The sequence below is a fragment of the Macaca thibetana genome, chromosome 7 (assembly GCF_024542745.1).
Source record: "Macaca thibetana thibetana isolate TM-01 chromosome 7, ASM2454274v1, whole genome shotgun sequence".
Classification (NCBI taxonomy): Eukaryota; Metazoa; Chordata; class Mammalia; order Primates; family Cercopithecidae; genus Macaca; species Macaca thibetana.
The window spans coordinates 144,849,021-144,868,461 of record NC_065584.1 but is presented as its reverse complement, the minus strand read 5'-3'; the positions used below and the strand labels follow the sequence as shown (position 1 = coordinate 144,868,461).

Below are 19,441 nucleotides of genomic sequence, written 5' to 3'. Positions count from 1 at the left end.
TTCCCTTCCTTGTGTCCATGCATTCTCATTTTTCAGCTCCCACTTAAAAGTGAGAACATGTGGTGTTTGGTTTTCTGTTCTTGTGTTACTTTGCTGAGGATAATGGCTTCCAGTTCCATTTGTGCCCCTCTAAAGGACATGATCTCATTCCTTTTTATGGCTGCATAGTATTCCATGATATCAAGGATTTTTAAACATTGGTGACTCCATTGTGATTCTGACAACCTTCACACATTCCATAAACAAATATGGTAACAAGTTCTGAAACTGCTCACTACTTTCTCTTCTGGTACATTTCATTAAAGATATGCCAGGAGTTTTGTTTGGCATCCAGGAAAAGCATAAAGTCATTTGCATGAACTCAGCCATGTACCAGAGTGATAGAGGATTGTACAACTTTTCCAAAACCATTACTGCTTTCAAAAAATACGGTGCATATGTTAGAATTCTCTTAATTTTTGAGATAAGCAGAGGAAATCGGAACATTTAAAATCTCAATGAATTTTTGTTAACCTCAAATTTGTGATTCCATTACATTGTGTTCTTAGTAGGTTTTGTTCACCATATTAACTGATAAATCTTAGTGATGAATTTAAGTATTAAGAACTCAAATTGTAATAAAATGTAAACATAAAATACCTACATATGTAACTGGCAAGAATGATTTTCCCCTCTTTATTAATGGGGAAAAAAGTTCTAAATTGAATATGCCTCTTCCTCTCCATCAGGTAATTGAAGGTAAGTTTGCATTGTGAACCTATCCCACAGAATACTTAATCTACTTTAAATGGCTAAACATCAAAATGCAGGTGGCAGAGTTAGATAATAATCCAGAGTTTACTCTGTTAATCACGCTGTATTCTCCATAGTGATTGAGAATCATGACGTTCCATGATAGTAATCTTCATGTGAAAAGCACATATTTGTAAATTATATTTTGTTTTCCAGACGTATAGGAGAAAATTTGAATGCTTCAGCAAGTTCTGTAGAAAATGAGCCGGCAGTTAGTTCAGCAACTCAAGCAAAGGAAAAAGTTAAAACCACAATTGGAATGGTTCTTCTTCCAAAACCAAGAGTTCCTTATCCTCGTTTCTCTCGTTTCTCACAGAGAGAGCAGAGGAGTTATGTGGACTTGTTGGTTAAATACGCAAAGATTCCTGCAAATTCCAAAGCTGTTGGAATAAATAAAAATGACTACTTGCAGTACTTGGTATGTATTCTATTCTTCAGTTTCAGGAAAAAATATTTAAAATTAGGAAATATTTTTATCTTAAATTTACATTTATGTTTTTAGGTCTGCTCATCTTTTTTAAAATGGAAAATTTAAGGAGATTACTTGACAGAGCAATGGTGCTTTAATTCTTTTGTTGATTCCGTTATAGTTCAAGCATTTTGCTCCACTGCTTAGCATGTCTTACTCCATTTCATCTTAGGTACTAGCATTAGAACTTTACATAGATTATACCAATTTTAAATTATTGCTTAATTATTACTTCAATTAAGACTTTTCCAAATTCTCTCAATTATATAAATGATGCTGTGCTGAACATCTTTGTAGCAAAATCTTTGTTCATATCGATGATAGTTTCCATAAGATAAATTCTTAAAAATAAAACTGCCAGACCAAAACATATGCATATTTTCAAAGCTTTGATCTGCAGTTACACATGCGTAAATTGTTCTACAAAAAGTTTAAACCAGTTTGTTTGTACCTCTGTTGTATGACAGGTTTTGAAAAAACTGTCTTCTCTAATCCTACAGGGATAAGGTAACAGAAAATTGAAATCAAATTTTAAAAAAGAAAAAAACTGTCTTCACTAATATTGGACATTACCTTTTTTGCCTTTAATTTAAAATTGGAAAAGCGATCTCTTGCTTTACATTAATTTAATTTGTGATTACTAATGAAAATAAACATTTTCCATATGTGGATAAGCCATTTTTATTTTTTCTTTGGTAACTTGCTTGTTTCTATTATTTGCTCATTTTTCAATTTGGATGTATGTCATTTTAAAAAAATTTGAGGCCAGGCACGGTGGCTCGTGCCTGTAATCCCAACACCTTGGGAGGCTGAGGCAGGTAGATCACCTGAGGTCAGGAGCTCGAGACCAGCCTGGCCAACATGGCGAAACCCCATCTCTACTAAAAATACAAAAAATTAGCCAGGTGAGGAGGCGCCTGTAGCCCCAGCTACTCGGGAGGCGGAGGTTGCAGTGAGCTGAAATCGTGCCACCACACTCCAGCCTGTGCAACAAAGCGAGACTCCGCCTCAAAAAGTAAATTAAAAAAAAAATTTTGACAGCATTTTATAAAATCAGCTTCTCAATTCCTGAGCATGTATTGTATAGTCTTAGTCATTTGCTTTTCTATTTTGTGGAGTTTTTAATAGCAGTTTATCGTTACCATGTAATAACTTTTACTGACTTCTTTGATTTCTGCTTTGGATTTGATACTTTAATTATTAAGTCCAAATTATTATAGCAATGATTAAAAAATTGATTGTTTTTTAATGAAACTTTTTATCCCAAGACATGTCTACTTTTTTAAAAATCAGGATATGAGAAAACATGTGAACGAAGAAGTTACTGAGTTCCTAAAGTTTTTGCAGAATTCTGCAAAGAAATGTGCACAGGATTATAATATGCTTTCTGATGATGCCCGTCTCTTCACAGAGGTAAAAATCAACTCACATTTGTGTAAACTGCCAGTGATAGGCAATAGCAGCATTCAGAAATGTGTGATGATTCACCCAAAAGCATTTGGAACTGTCAATATTACCAATTTAAAAACCGCAGGTCTTTTCTTCATCATGCATTAAAATAGTTTAAAAACTAACATCTCAAAATTGTGTACTATAGTATATTTGTATGTATATTTATATTCTTTAACGATCCAACTATTATATCATTACATTTTACTCACGTAATAGTTTGAACTGACCCACTGATTTCACTTGTGAGAGAATAGTGTTCAAAGAGTTATCCTGGTACCTAAAAATCTGGTACTTTAAAACTCAGTCACGGGAACTTGTGCTCATTATGTTTGTGGTAACCAGCCACAAAATGATAAACTTCAGCTCTGAGTTCATTTTTTGATACTTCACTCATTCATGCAAATTTATTAGCAAGACCTGTATATCATCCCAGCTCGTACCCTACCATCATTCATTGAGCCTACCAGAAAATTAAAGTATACTCCTTAAATAGGCAAGGCGTGTGGCACACGCCTCTAATCCCAGCACTTTGGGAGTCCAAGGCAGGCAGATCACCTGAGGTCAGGAGTTTGAGACCAGCCTGGTCAGCACAGTGAAACCCCGTCTCTACTAAAAATAAGAAAATTAGCCAGGCATGGTGGTGGGCGCTTGTAATCCCAGCTACTCAGGAGGCTGAGGCAGGAGAATCACTTGAACCTAGGAGGTGGAGGTTTGCAGTGAGCTAAGATCGCACCATTGCACTCCAGCCTAGGTGACAGAGCGAGACTCTGTCTCAAAAAAATTGGATAAAGTATGCTACTTAAATAATAACTATATATGTACATACACATATATTTATAGTAGAGTTTATAAATATCAGTGTAAATTTAAGCCTTTAAAACTGGTCACTGTAAACAATAGTGTTAATATATTTAACACTGCTGAACTCTACACTTAAAAAGGGATAAGATGGTAAATTTTACCATAGTTTTAAAAAGCAGAACTAGGCACTGTAAGTTGAAGGACAGCAGGAGTATTACACTTTCACTGTTTAAAAAAAAAAAAAAAAAAAAAAAACAGGCCAGGCACGGTGGCTCACAGCTATTTTTTCAGCACTTTGGGAGGCCAAGGCAGAAGGATTCAGCCCAGTAATTTGAAACCAACCTGGGCAACATGATGAAATCCCATCTATACAAAAAATTTAAAAATTAGCTGACATGGTAGCATGTGCCTGTAGTCCTAGTCCTAGTCCCAGCTACTTGGGAGGCTTAGGTGGGAGGATCACTGAAGCCCAGGAGATGGAAGCTGCAGCGAGCCTTGATTTTGCCACTGCACTGCACTCCAGTTGGGATGACAGAACGTGACCCTGTCTCAAAAAAAGGAAGAAAAAACAAAAAAAAAAACACTGTAAGGAAGAAATTTGTTGTTAATATGAACCAGAAGAATGATTGTTGTAAATAAATGAATTTGATTTTTATTTTCTGTGAACCTAAATATAATGTATCCAAATGGAATGTCATAATTTTCTATGTGGAAAAGGAGCTGGCAGCTATTCTTGTTTTTTAATAGTGCCTTTTAAAAGACCAGAATGATGTTTTTAATACATAAGTCGTAGTTCAGGCTGGAGTGCAGTGGCACAATCCTAGCTCACTGCAGCCTTGAATTCCTGGGTTCAAGTGATCCTCCCCCACCTCAGCCTCCTGAATAGCAAGAACATGGGCATAGGCCACTGCACCTAATTTTTTTTTAGAGACAGGGCCTCCTATGTTACCCAGGCTAGTCTCAAACTCCTGACCTCAATCCTCCTGCGTCAGCCTCTCAGAGTGCTGGGATTATAGCCCATCTTTCTTAGGAAGAGTCTTTACAAAGTTCTGCAGTGGCCTGCATGATCTCTCCCCTCCCTCCCATCCCCCATCCTCACTTTCTACACATTGTCCTATCAGTTATTCTGCTCCCACCTGCGGACTGGCCTTTACATTTCTTCAATACTTCAAGCATAGTCCTGCCTTAAGTCCTTTGGCATTTGGGGTTTCTGTTTTTCTCTCAGTCTGTTCCCCGGATTTCTGCATGGAATAGTGTCTTGATTCTTTTATGTCTCTCTCTGTTCAGATGTCACCTATCAATGAGGATTTCCCTGATTACCCTATGGAATGTAGTATGACCCTCACTTTTCCCTTTACCATGTTTTATTTTTGCTTATTGTCCTTCTCCTCACTGTTTTTGTAAAACAGTGCCTTTTTGTAAGTGCTGTTTTATTCACTGATGTAGTCTCCCAATGACTAGAATAGTGTCTGGCGTGCTTAAGTGCTCAAGTGCTCAATGTAAATATTTCTTGTGTGGATATAAAACTGTACTTTATTAACAAAGTACATTACTTGGTAGCTAATGGTAAATGATAAACATTGTCATGTTTTTTTCCATATTGATGTGGTAGCACATTTTCTCTAAGTTGTATTTTACATCCCCACTGCAAAGATTCACTGATACTTTTCTAAGACCTTTTAGTTTTAAGATTTTATGTTATGCAATGTCATGTATATATGGAAAAGTATATAGAACAAAAGAAAAAATAGATACAGCTTAACAGATCATTATATAGTAAACATCTGTGTAACTCTTACCCAGGACAAGAAATAAAACAATACCAGTAATCCAGAAGCCCCCTGTGTAGTCCTCCTGTATAATAAATAACATTCTCCTTACTTGAATAAATAATCACTGTCCCAGCTTTGGTGGTGATAAGTTGTTTGCTTTTTGTGTGTATATGGAGAGTGGTAGTTCTACTTCTCTTTTGCCTGATTTTGTGGGGATTTTTTTTTTCTTTTTTTTTAAGAGACAGAGCTTTGCTCTTGTCGCCTAGGCTAGAGTGCAGTGGCACGATTTCAGCCCACTGCAACCTCTGCCTCCTGAGTTCAAGCTACTCTCCTGCTTCCGCCTTACAAGTAGCGCCCAGCTAATTTTTGTATTTTTAGTAGAAATGAGGTTTCACCATGTTGGCCAGGCTGGTCTCGAACTCCTGACCTTGGGCGATCTACCTGCTTCAGCCTCCCAAAGTGCTGGGTTATAGGCGTGAGCCACCGTGCTTGGCCCCTTTTGCCTGATTTTGAATTTTATGTGAACAGAATGCTTTTGGGCCTGCCTTCTTTCATTCAGTATTGTGCTTTTTAGATTCTTAAGTTGTGTGAGTTATAGTTCATTCATTTTCATTTCTGTCTATTTTTCCATTATATGAATAAACTACAATTTATCCTGTTGATCAGAACTTGGGTTGCTTCCAGTTTGGAGCTATTCTAAGCAGTACTCTTAAGAAAATTCTCATACATTTATTTTGGTACACATATGCACACGTTTCTGTTGGATATATAGATGCTTCTTGACTCATGATAGAGTTACATCCCAATAAACCTATAGTGAATTAAAGATGCATACACCTAACGTACCAAATAGCATGGTGTGTTTTAGCCTACTCTAAATATGCTCACAATACTTACATTTACCTACAGTTGGGCTTAATCATGTAACACAAAGCCTATTTTATAATAAAGTATTGAGTGTCTTGTAATTTATTGAATGCTGTGTGTTGTGACAAAATTGCAATGATTTGGCACCATCGTAAAGTTGAACAATCATTTAGTGGAACCTTTATAAGCTGGGGACTGTTTGTATACCTAGGAGTGGAATTATTGGGTCATAGAGTATGCATATCTTCAACTTGAGTAGATTTGCAAATGGTTTTCCAAAGTGGCTATACCAGGTTATATCAATTTACATTCTAACCAGCAGTGTTCAAGTGTTCTGTTGCTCCACATCTCAGATAGAGATATATATATACACATATATATATATGGGGGGAGGGGAGAGCACACGCATGTTTTCATATGCTTTTTGCTCACTTTTTCTTGCAGAATAACTGTTCATTTTTTCTAATTGATATGTAAGATTTCCTTATATATTCCAAATACAAAAACTTTATGGGCTTTGTATGTTGCAGTTGTTCTCCTTTTTCTGTTTTGAATTTTATCTTTTTATATTAACAAGCTAAAATTGTATATATTTATTTTGTACAATATGTTTTTAAAATATGTATACATTGTGGCAAGGCCAAACCAGGCTAATTAACATATGCATTACCTCACAAACCTATTTTTTTGTTGTGAGAACTCTTAAAATCTACTCTCTTAGCAGTTTTCAATTACATCATAATTATCATCACCATGTTTTACAATTGATCTCTTGAACTTTTTCCTCCTACGTGACTGAAATTTTGTGTCCTTTAACCAACATTTTGACCACCACCCCAGCTATTAATGCTCACTGCCTAGATGCATTCATTCACTGTGGTTTGCACAGTTGTAATATTGTGATTGCATCATTTATTCATTGGAATAATTTTTAAAAGATATGCTTTCCCTTATTTACTATTCGGTTTCCCAGTTCATGTAGCTTACCATGGGACAAAATAAATACTAGATTCTTTCCTTTGAAATATCACTTTTTAAAAAACTAGTTCCTTTTTATTCTCCAATGATGATGTATTTTCTTTTTTTTTAATGTTATTAAATCATGGAGTTAAACATATATGTGTTTCTGTCCATGAAGATTATTATCCTTTGTAAGCCTCAAATAATACTAACTCACTGAGAGGCTCTTCCTACTGGCTTTTCAGTCAATCTGGTAGTCTTTGAGGCTCATTTTCTACATTTCCTGCCCTGGCGCTGGAATCAGCCATTTTCTAGAGCCCTTGTTTCTTTTAGTGTGAAGTGATATTTCAAGACTACAATGTGGGCACTACGGATGCTCCTGGGTTGATCATTGTTTTGAGAATAATTCAGTGGATAGAACTAGGAAAGAATATCTCATATGTCTCATTTGCTTTATCCCACATTACACTCACAACAGCCTCAAAATAACAATACTAGTGATCAGTACGATAACAATTGAAATTATTTTTTGTATGCTCTTCTCATTCTCCCCCACATTTTTTAAAAGATTGTACTGTGTTGTTATTGTTAGAGCATCATATAGCCGTTAAATCCTAAAGCCTCCCTTTTAAATCCACATTTAATTTTTAAAACTATTGAGGTATAATTTACATATAAAAATTACTCATTTTAAGTGCATTTCTTTTGTGAAATATCTATTGAAGTATTTTGCTGATTTTTTATTTGCTTTTATTTTTATTAAGCCATAAAGTTTCTTTATATAGTCTGACAACAACTCCATTATATATAGTTTTCTTCCAGTTTGTGATGTATTTTTACATTTTTTAAATAGTGTCTCAAAGAACAGAATTTTAATGGTCTAATTTATCAAAAATTTTTGTGGTTAGTGATTTCATGTGTTCTGGCACAGAAATATTTGCCTATCCCAAGTGATTCTCAGACTGGGGTCAGTTTTACTCCTTCCTCACCCACCCCCCACCCTGCCCATCCCTAGGACTTTGACAGTGAGACATTTTTGGTTGTTGCAACTGGTAGAATGCTACTAGTATCTGCTGCGTAGAGGCCAAGGATGCTGCTAAACATACTAAATGCATGTGAGTGACGTCCCATACAACAAGGAATTATCCAACTGAAAGTGTCAGGCGTGCTTGCATTGAGAAACCCTAATCTAAAGGGCTTATAGTTTTAACTTATACACGTAAATAAGTCTATGTTGATTTCAAGTTAATTTTTGTGTAAGATACAAGGTAAGGATCAAAAGTCATTTCTTTCCGTATGAATATCTAGTTGTTCTAGCATAGTCATTTTCAACTGAGAGTGACTTTGCCTCCTAATGGACGTTTGACAATGTCTAAAGCTTGGTAGGGGTGCTGATGGCATCTACCGGGTAGAGCCAGAGGTGCTACTAAATATCCTACAATGTACTGGACAGCCTAACACTACAAAGAATTATGTGGTCCAAAATGTTAGTAATGCCAATATTGAGAAACTCTGTTTTAGCATAGAGTTTGGTTGAGAAGGGTATTTTTTCCCTTACTGAATTACCTCGTCACCATCACATGGATCAACTTTTTTTGAAGACAGAGTCTCCCTCTGTCACACAGGCTGGAGTGCAATGGTGCAATCTCTGCTCACTGCAACCTCTCCCTCCCGGGTTCCAGCGACTCTCCTGCCTCAGCCTCCCAAGTAGCTGAGATTACAGGTGCCTGCCACCACACCCAGCTAATTTTTTTGTATTTTTAGTAGAGATGGGTTTCACCATGTTGGCCAGGCTGGTCTCGAACTCCTGACCTCAGGTGATCCACCTGCCTCGGCCTCTCAAAGTGCTGGGTTTACAGGTGTGAGCCACCATGCCCAGCCTGGATCAATTTTTTGACTCTGTTTTGTTTCATTAATCTGTATGTCTGTCTTGATGCCAAAACCATATGGTCTCGATAACTGTAGTTTTATAGTCCTGAGATCGTGGGTTCTTTACATTCTCATGGAAATTTTGGAATCAACTTGTCCATTTCTACAAAAATCTAGGTGGGATTAAAACAGTGTTCAGCTAGATTGCTTTCCTTTCTTTTAAAAATAAAATCTGATAATCTCTTTTAATTAGAAAGTTTAGCTATTTACATCCATTATGATGACAGTATGTATTGATTTTGTTTGTGCTTTCTGTTTTACTTTTTCTGTACTCTCTTCTTTTTTTTTTTTTTAAACTCCTTTTGAGGAGATTGACATTTTTCCTCTTTTTCCCCTCTCTGTTGGTTTGGAAATTACATGTCTACTTTCTGTTTTCTTAGTGGTTACTCTTGAATTTTTACAGTGAATAATTCCATTATTCAATATCAACTAGCCTCCCGAACAATACAGAAATCATAGAACATTTTGACTGTCATTATATCCCTCTTGACTTGTATGCTATTTGTTGTAATGCAGTTTCTTTTTTAAATCTACCCACATTATTATTTTATATGGACTATGTTTGTTTTAATTTATCTACAGGTTTGCCAAATTTTGGCCCACCGTTTCTTCTTCTCAAACCTACATTCTGAGATTCTTTCATTCTTCTTGAAGTCCTGTGTATTCTAGATGTGCCTTTGATGAAGGTCTCTTAATGGTGAACAATCTCCATTTTTTAAAATTTGGAAATCTTTTATCTATCTTGTTCTCATTTTACTAATATAATTTTATTTCATACACAATTCAAAGTTGGCACTTACCTTTTTTCCACAACACTTAAAGATACAATCCTACTTTTTCATGTTGTTTTTGAAAAATGTATTATCTAATTGTCGTTTCTTTTAGGGCTTCTGTCTTTTCTTACTGTAATTTTGGTGTTTTAGAGTTTCATAAAAATATGCTTTTTAATAAAATCCTGCTGGCTGATTGTGTTTACTGTGTCTGGATTTATAGCCTTCATCAGTTCTGGAGAATTCTCAACCATTTTCAATGACTGCTGCTTCATTTTCTCGTTTCTCTTCCTAGGATTTCCAAATTTTTCCAAGGCTAGACCTCATTGTGTCCTCCATTTCTCTCTCTTTTTTAAATTGTGGTAAAGTATACATAACAAAATTTACCATTTTCACCATTTAAGTGTACAGTTCAATAACATTAAATACATTTACATTGCTATGCAACTGTCACCACCATCCATCTCCAGAACTTTTTGTCTTCCCAAACTGAAACTGAGTACCCATTAAACAGTAGCTCCCTGTTTCCTCTTCCCCCTAGTTCCTGGCAACCACATTCTGTTTCTGTCTGTATGAGTTTCACTACTCTAGGTTCCCCATATAAGTGGAAACATACAGTATCTGTCTTTTTGTGACTGGCTTATTTCACTTAGCATAATGTCCTCAAGATTTGTCCAAGTAGTAGCATGTGTCATAATTTCTTTCCTTTTTAAGGCTGATTAATATCCCATTGTGTGTTTGTGTGTGTGTGTGTGTATGTGTGTGTATATATATTACATTTTGTCTATCTGGTCATCCATTGATGAACACTGGAGTTGCTTCCACCTTTTGGCTGTTACGAATAGTGCTGTTATGAACATAAGTGTACATATATCTGTTCAAATCCCTGCTCAAATGTAGAAGTCTTATGTTTGACTTCCCACCTGATCTTAGAACTGGTTGAAGAATTTGCCCTCAAGCCACCTCACCTTTCCTAGGTTTCCTTACTCCTCACTGCTCTAGTTTCTCCTCTTTGTGTTGATTTATGGTTCTTGCATATTTTCCTTGCTTTTCACCAAGCCCAGAAATATTTTTCCTTTCTAGCCCAAAATAAAATTTAGGGAACATTTTTTATAATGATAGATGTGTATTGTATAAATGCATATGCTTTTGATGAATTTAATTCTCAAGATATTTTGAGTATTAAACACTAATAGCACTCAGTGCGTGAGTGATGGGGAACAGCCTGAATCTTTTAACCTCCTGTGTTCAGTTAGTTATTTTTCAAAGAAAGATAAATTACTAGTATAAAACTTTTTTTTTTTTACTACATAAGCTAAATAATGATCCTTTAGTTAATTGAGTACCTACCAGTTGTAAAATACTTTCGATAATTATATAATGTAACAGAGTGTAGGTGTAAAATTGTCTTAGATTTTCCTTTGACTCTCTTGCTGTAGTTACTGAATTAAGTAAATTCAGTTAAAAACACTGTAACATCCACCACAGTTTTACCAGGAATGATGTGCCAATGAATATCTAACAAAAATAGTCTCTATTTCACGTAGTTCTTATGTATTACCTTCCTTTGCATATTCAAATTCTTGTAATAACTACCATAGGAAAGGAATGTTACAAGTGAAAGTTAACTAATAGTACAAATAAGGAGCAAAGATATTTTGCAGATATGAGTTTGCAGTTGACTCAGATTTTTTACAGCTTTTCCATATTAGTCCACATCTCTGTTAGTTACAAATGATACCATGGATTAAATATCAAGATCTGCCATGAAAAGCATAGATGAGGAGAGAAAATGTGAAACATAGGGAGTAGGGATTAGAAAAGGGGGGAAGGGGTTCTGAAACTATAGATGAAAAGATATACTGGAGTAAAGTTATTGATTTGTAACTCGACACATTTTACAAATATGTAAAGGGAGAGGGTATGTAGATATATATGATAAAGATAATATATAAAGAGGCCAAGAGCTTTTGTGACCTAATATATATTATGAGACATTCAGGAAAGGTTCGTTGACAGAAGAAGAAGAAATACGTATCTTAGAAGATAATGTATGTATGTGTTTTAATCAAACAACTCTCCCCACCCCCAACAGCTGTGCATCTCTGAATTGTTTATATATTATCACAAGTGGCACATACTCTTCTCACAAAAAGTTGTGAATTTTGTTTACTTACCAATTACATTTCCTCATAAGTTATTAATTTTTTTAGATTATAGATTACAATGACCCATAAGATAACTACTTCATTAACTTATTGTGCTTGGGAATGTTTTCAGAGTATACTACTTAATTTCTAATTATTCATATAACTGCTTTTATTGCAGTAAAGTGTGTTGAAATTTTCATGTGCCTTTCTTTAACAGTTTCTTAAATAACATGGAAAATATGATATTATGTGTCCTCTAATTTTAAATTTTAATGAGACTGCTAATTTTAGTATTAAACATCAATATTTTAAGCAACTGGGTTAGAAATAAATTATGAAAATAAAGAATATACAATGTGTGTATTGTTAGTAGCTTGATTAATGAAATCAGGCTAATTTTTGCACTGAATAATTACATAGTCACATGTAACTAAACATTTTCTTTTTGCATTATTAGAGAAATACAATACAAATGAATTTTTCTTTATTTCTGTTTCTCAGAAAATTTTAAGAGCTTGCATTGAACAAGTGAAAAAGTATCCAGAATTCTATACTCTCCACGAGGTCACCAGCTTAATGGGATTCTTCCCATTCAGAGTAGAGATGGGATTAAAGTTAGAAAAAACTCTTCTTGCATTGGTAAGATTTATCATCAGAGGATATAAGCTTTTTTTTTGCCCAAAATATCATACATATGTGTGTGTGTGTATACACGTATATATATACACACACATATATATACGTGTGTGTGTGTGTGTGTGTATATATATACACATATATTTTTTTTGGGGGGGGGAGACAGAGTCTCACTCTTGTCACCTGGCATGTAATGGCATGATCTCAGCTCATTACAACCTCTATCTCCCAAGTTCAAGTGATTCTCCTGCTTCAGCCTACCAAGTAGCTGGAATTACAAGTGCCCGCCACCATGCCTGGCAAATTTTTCTATATTTAGTAGGAAATGGGGATTTCACCATGTTGGCCAGACTGGTCTCGAACTCCTGACCTCAGGTGATCCACCCACCTCAGCCTCCCAAAGTGCTGGTATTACAGGAGTGAGCCACTGCCCCTGGCTCATGTATACTTTATATAGACATTATATTTAAATGTTAAGCAATAATTAGGTGACTTTAAAAATATATAATACCAATCTGTTTCCCTTTGTTTTTATTCTATGGATACAAATACTTGATGTTTTTAAAAATGCCACTACTTTGTTCCTTGATTTTCTTTTCTTACCACCCATCTGAATGTCCCTGAATACAAGCAGAAAGCCCCTTTTTTTAATGGGATTTTATTTACAAACATATTGAAAGTAAGTGTGTGGAGAGGATATTTTGGAGTTTCTACCATCCCCTGTTATGATTTGTGTCTCCTAAAAGGAGAAGATAGACTTTAAAGTGGCAGGAAAAATTCTATGAAACTGACCTGGCATGATGGCTCACGCCTATAATTCCAGCACTTTGGGAGGCCGAGGCAGGCGGATCACTTGAAGTCAGGAGTTTGAGACCAGCCTGGCCAACATGACAAAACCCTGTTTCTACTAAAAATACAAAAATTAGCTGGGCGTGCTGACACACACCTGTTATTCCAGCTATTCAGGAGGCTGAGGTGACAGAATTGCTTGAACCCAGGAGGCAGAGGTTGCAGTGATCTGAGATCGTACCACTGCACTCCAGCCTGGGCAACAGAGAGAGACTTAGTCTCAAAAAAAAACCACAGGTAGTGGTTGTCAAGCAAAAATATTAATATCTTGGCATGAAGTTTCTAAATCTGATGTTTACATTTAGTAGAATGATAAATTTCAAGTTAACAATTTCATATGATGAAAGATACTTTTCTTAGAAAAAAATACATTGCAATTTTTGCAATAAAATGATTACTATTTTTCATATTTAGGGCAGTGTAAAATATGTGAAAACAGTATTTCCCTCAATGCCTATGAAATTGCAGCTCTCAAAAAGCGATATATCTACCATCGAAACGTCAGAACAAACAGCTGAAGCTATGCATTATGTAAGTACCAAGGCAGCATTGGATCTTCCTAAATAATCTTTTATATCTCACAAAATATATCTAACCCGATTGTCCTAAAGTCTCCTTTCTGACTTTTTTTGTTCTTTACTTTATTGAAGAAATTTTCAATAAGTATAACCAAGTAACAAATTACTTGTTGTTTTTCAGGATATTAGTAAAGATCCAAATGCAGAGAAGCTTGTTTCCAGATATCACCCTCAGATAGCTCTAACTAGTCAATCATTATTTACCTTATTAAATAATCATGGACCAACGTACAAGGAACAGTGGGAAATTCCAGTGTTTATTCAAGTAATACCTGTTGCAGGTTTGTGATTTGCTATGTCAAATAATGCTCTCAAAAAAGAGAGGTTGGACCGTGTGTTCTCACTCATAAATAGGAGTTGAACAATGAGAACGCATAGGCACAGGGAGGGAAACAACACACACCGGGGCCTTTCGAGGGGTGGAGGGCAAGGGGAGGGAGAGCATTAGGACAAATACCTAATTCGTGCAGGGCTTAAAACCTAGATAACAGGTTGGTAGGTACAGCAAACCACCATGGTACATGTGTACCTATGTAACAAACCTGCACATTCTCCACATGTATCCCCAACTTAAAGTAAAATTTAAAAAAAGACAAAAAAAGAGAGGTTGGAACCATTTCATTTCAGCTGTCTAAATATAGACAAAGCACTGATTTGAGGAGGACGTAAGTTTGACACTTACATTCAGTAAAACTTTTTATGTATAAAGCTACTATAGGCTCAGCACTACTAAATGAATTAATTAGGTCTATAGCACTTGTAGTCGTATTTAAGGGTGAGAGCGACAAAATGATGGCATAGGGTGGCCAAGAAATACATGAAATGGTCAGGTTGTTCTGTCTTTCACGGAAATGAAAGGAATGTAGTACTTTAGTAGACAACCTCAAATGGGTGAATTTCCATGACTTATTTACTTGTCTGTTACTGGAATTTGGAATTACAGTAAGTCTATACATACAAGCGTAGGGTAGTCTGTCTTTCAACAATAAAATTAATATTTGCATATTAATTCCTGTATATAAGAAATTATTTCCCTCCTGTTTTGATTCATATTTAATTTTTTATTTTTTAAATATCTTTCAGAATTAATATTATATGTTACAGCATAAATATAATAAGTGAAAGATTATGTCTATTGAAACAAAACTACAAATTAGAGTTAAATGTAATATATTCTCTGTGGTAAATATTTCATCATTTTTTGCAAGTTCCTATAAGAAACTGAGTAGTAATGACAGTAAGAATATAACAGTAAAAACTAGAAATCCTTTTTAAACATTGTTAGAAAGACATTTTTCTTCTGCCAGTTGGATTTTCTTGCCCTTAGATTTCTAAAGGACTTGGAATATCTTCTAGTCTAAGGGTAGCAAATATATGGGACATGTGCTGCCATTCTCCTGTGTCTCTTTGTTTGGTGATCCTTATGTCATACATCCTGTTTTTAAAAAATGTATCATGATTAGATACTAATCACCTCTTTCTTTGGTTTCTGTTTTAAGGTTCAAAACCGGTTAAAGTAATATATATTAATTCTCCACTTCCCCAAAAGAAAATGACTATGAGAGAGAGAAATCAAGTCTTTCATGAAGTTCCATTAAAATTTATGATGTCCAAAAACACATCTGTTCCAGTCTCTGCAGTCTTTATGGACAAACCTGAAGAGTTTATATCTGAAATGGACGTATGTAATTTTTTTTTTCCCCTAAGGGGAATGTACTTGTTTATCCTTTTGAAGCGTAAAGTTTTATTGCAAATCCCTAAACCTAGTAGTTAAAAATACAGGCTTTAGATTCAAACTTAAATTGAATTTCAAGTCTAGGTAGACTTTAGGCAACTAACTTAACCTCCCTCAGCCTCAGTTTTCTCTTTTCATACATGAAAGCAAGTAGTACCTACTTGACAAGGTTATTATGAGGGTTAAGTTTGATATTTTATGTTGAAGGGTGAGCACAGTTTTTAGTTATGTATGTAGTGAAAACTCATTGATGGTGGTGGTTAATGTGAGGTTTTGTGTAATTGGTCTCATTCATATTCAAGAGCTTTATTTTTTTGAGATGGAACCTCGCTGTGTCACCCAGGCTGGAGTGCAGTGGTACAATCTCTGCTCACTGCAACCTCCGCCTCCTGGGTTCAAGCGATGCTCCTGCCTCAGACTCCCGAGTAGCTGAGATTACAGGTGTACACCACCATACCCGGCTAATTTTTTTGTATTTTTAGTAGAGACAAGATTTCACCATGTTGGCCAGGCTGGTCTCAAACTCCAGACCTCAGGTGATCCACTCGCCTCAGCCACCCAAAGTGCTGGGATTACAGGTGTGAACCACTGCATCTGACCCATATCTAAGTTTTTAAGTGTGAAAAGGAACAGATGAGTTTAATTTGATTGGTACAGAAAGTATTTGGCCAGATTGTTAATCTTAAGTATACTTAGTAGCTGTGTGACCTTGGGCAGATTACATAATATCTCCGTGTCTAGTTTGCTTATCTGTAAAATGGGCATCATGATATTACCTAACTCATAGGATTGTTCAGGTTTAAATGAATTTATACATAAAAAGCATTTAGAGTAACACTTGGCACTCTGTAAATATTAGCTTTTATTATTCTGTATTGTAAAATATTTTTTCCATGATTTTTAAATATATTGTTTATAGAGAACTTGATTCATTCATTCCATAAGTTTTTATTGAGCAGATGCTATTCTATGCAGGGAGGAAGCAGCAGTGAATAAAAACAAAACCTATTTTCCCTCAGACCTTAAATAAGTGGTAGAGGGCCCAAATACAGTAAAAAAGCAGGTAGTGGTAAATGCTATGGAGAAAAATAGAGTAGGCTAAGGGGAAATAGAGATATAGGTGGGGAAGGGGTCATTTTATATTCATGATTAAGAAGGCTTTTCTGAGGACAGGAAATGTGAACAGAGACTTGAGTAAAATGAGGAAGCAAACAAAAGTTTAAAATAAAATATAGAAATGTTTTTATTGTACTTTAGAGCTCATACAGTTTTAAGGATATTGGCCTTTTGGTTTTTATATTTATGTTTTTCTCTTTGCTATTTGCCTTTTTATATTTTTATGATACACATGTCATAAAGCACTTTTAACTTTTGTTTTCTTCTTACACATTTTACTTTTAAAACTCTGCCTACAACTTATATTGAGGTGAATGTCAGGCAGTAACAAGAAGAAACATGAGGTAGAAGAAGGATAAAAATTGACAGTGGCTTCTTTCAATAATGGTAGGCCAGGTAATTGGGACCCTCCTTTTATTGATGACATCTAAAAAAGCTGGACAGATATTAAAATGTCTTTCTTAGAAGCATGAAAAAGCTAACAAGATAGTGAGGAATTGTAGGGCTGAGGTACTGAAGAAGACAGGATTCCTAGAAGGTCAGCCTATTACTTAGGGTTATTTTTGCCTTGGATTATATTTGCCAGTTCTGAAGAGGCAACTAAGAAAATGAACTGTGCTTTTGGCAGCATCATAAGACTAGAGGGATAAAAGGAAAACTTCAGTTTTCCACCAAGGGCCTGGACCCCAAAGGGGCTGCACCTCAGGAGTCAGGGTGAAGCAGAAGTAAATGAGCCTTCTCTGAGATTGTAGCCTGAGTTTTCAGGCCCTGAACTTGGAGTAAAATGCTTTTTCTACATTGCAGGTGTCTTCAAACACCTAGGAAAGTAACTAAAAATGAGAGGAGAATAATGCATTTTTTTGTAGCCTCAAATTATTATACCTCTTAATGTCTATTAGCCCAATTTTTGTTGCTAAGTATTCTGTGATTATTTTGATTTCTGTAGTCCAACAATTTGGAATGTTTTTAAATTTCCAAGTGCTTGAGTTTATTGTTTGTTAACATTTTTCTTAATTATATCTAATTTTATTTCCTTCTGAACATAGAATAAGACTTTATCAGATTCTGCTTTGGTCTATATTGAGATTTTCTTTGTATATTAATTTATAGTCCATTTTTTGAAATGCCCTTTGGATTCTTGGGGGAAGGGAAAAGGTTTATCTTTGTAATCTGTTTACATATATATTTTCAATCTTTCATATATATTCTCATTATTTAATATTATTCATACCTTCTGTATTTTTTTATTTTTTACTTAGAGACAGTATCTCATTGACCTGGTATAATTGTATTTCTGTCAAATTTTTCTTTTATTTTTCAGTTTATGTAATAAAAATTTATGACCACTATCTGTTTACCATGGATTTTCTCTTTTTTCAAACTAGCATTTCTCCCTTTTCTATCTAACGCTTTTTGCCTTGAATTCTGCTTTGTCTAACACTTACACTGCTATTCCTCCTCTTTTTATCTCTTGATGGCATCTGTAGTTGTTTTGTTTTTAACCTTTTTGTGTAGGAATGTCTCACGTAAGCAGCATATAGTTTAATTTTACTTTTTTACTGAATTTGGTAGTCTTTTAGTAGGAATTACCATTCACTAGCTACCATTTACTGAGAGGTTACTTGCTATGTGACAGGCACTATGCCAAGAGATTTTCTATATATAATTTCTCACTTAATCTTTAGAACAAATCCAAGAAGATGCCCCTGCTATACCTGTTTTAGAGATGAGGCAGTTGAAGTTCAGCGAGGTTCAGTAACTTACATGAGTTGATCTTTCTTACTCACTACTGATGGCTGTTAGAACCTTTCTTTAAATCCTGCACTGTAAGGCTAGTGGATGTACATAACCAATTACCAAATTTCTACGGTATTTAAAGTGCTCTGTCAGATTGAAGAGAGATCTTCTGGTACTTGTCTCCTTGTAAGAGGGGACAATGTATTCCTGAATAAGTTAAAGCTGTGTGTAGTTTTTCCATTACCAAAACAGCACATGAAAAACAACATTTATGACTTCATGTCTCAGAATACAATAAACCACCTTCTGTCCATTTCTGCCCCATCTTTTATTGCTGAGAGTTGTTTTCCCTGAGTAGTTTTGGAAAGAAAGTCACTGGTTGATACTAAGGGTGCACCAGAAGCTGGCAACACTTCTCTGGCCGCATTAGAAAGCAGCGCCCTCACAGTGGCAGGGGGACTTTCCTCCTGGTCAGCTAAGACCAAGTGTCTCTGCAAGAGTCTATAGAGTAGACATAAATGAAAATCTACCTCCCGTTTGGCTCTACATTTCTTTTTTGTGGTCTTGTCTATTTTTTTTTTTTTTTTTTTGATTAGTTGAAATTCCTCTTGAGATGTAGTAGTTCGTAAATGTTCCATTTCTTGTGCTATTACAACTTGGCAAATTTGCCTGTTATCATGAACATTTCAATGGGAAGATAAGGTTAATAATAGTTGGCAGTAGTTTGTTGTCATCTTAGGCAAGAACCTTTTATAACCATTAGACTTTCTACTTTAAAATAGCATGAAGTATGTATGAGAGAGATAGGGACATTAAGAGATAGGTAGG

At 35.3% G+C, this 19,441-nt stretch overlaps 2 protein-coding genes across 7 annotated transcripts in view; both read left to right on the top strand.

Moving 5' to 3' along the window:
* BNIP2 (BCL2 interacting protein 2) overlaps positions 1 to 19,441 on the top strand; it is a 1,133,240-nt gene that overhangs the window by 300,856 nt on the left and 812,943 nt on the right. The gene's annotated exons all lie outside the window — the stretch shown is intronic.
* ICE2 (interactor of little elongation complex ELL subunit 2) overlaps positions 1 to 19,441 on the top strand; it is a 60,706-nt gene that overhangs the window by 10,616 nt on the left and 30,649 nt on the right. For 4 of the 6 annotated variants that reach the window (XM_050797243.1, XM_050797242.1, XM_050797241.1 and 1 more), the window contains 6 exons: positions 949 to 1,210; positions 2,555 to 2,674; positions 12,464 to 12,601; positions 13,862 to 13,978; positions 14,147 to 14,306; positions 15,525 to 15,706. In XM_050797243.1, the coding sequence (XP_050653200.1) occupies positions 949 to 1,210; positions 2,555 to 2,674; positions 12,464 to 12,601; positions 13,862 to 13,978; positions 14,147 to 14,306; positions 15,525 to 15,706 (979 nt within the window). The remainder of the gene's footprint in view (positions 1 to 948; positions 1,211 to 2,554; positions 2,675 to 12,463; positions 12,602 to 13,861; positions 13,979 to 14,146; positions 14,307 to 15,524; positions 15,707 to 19,441) is intronic. The other 2 variants (XM_050797247.1, XM_050797246.1) reach the window with 2 other exon arrangements.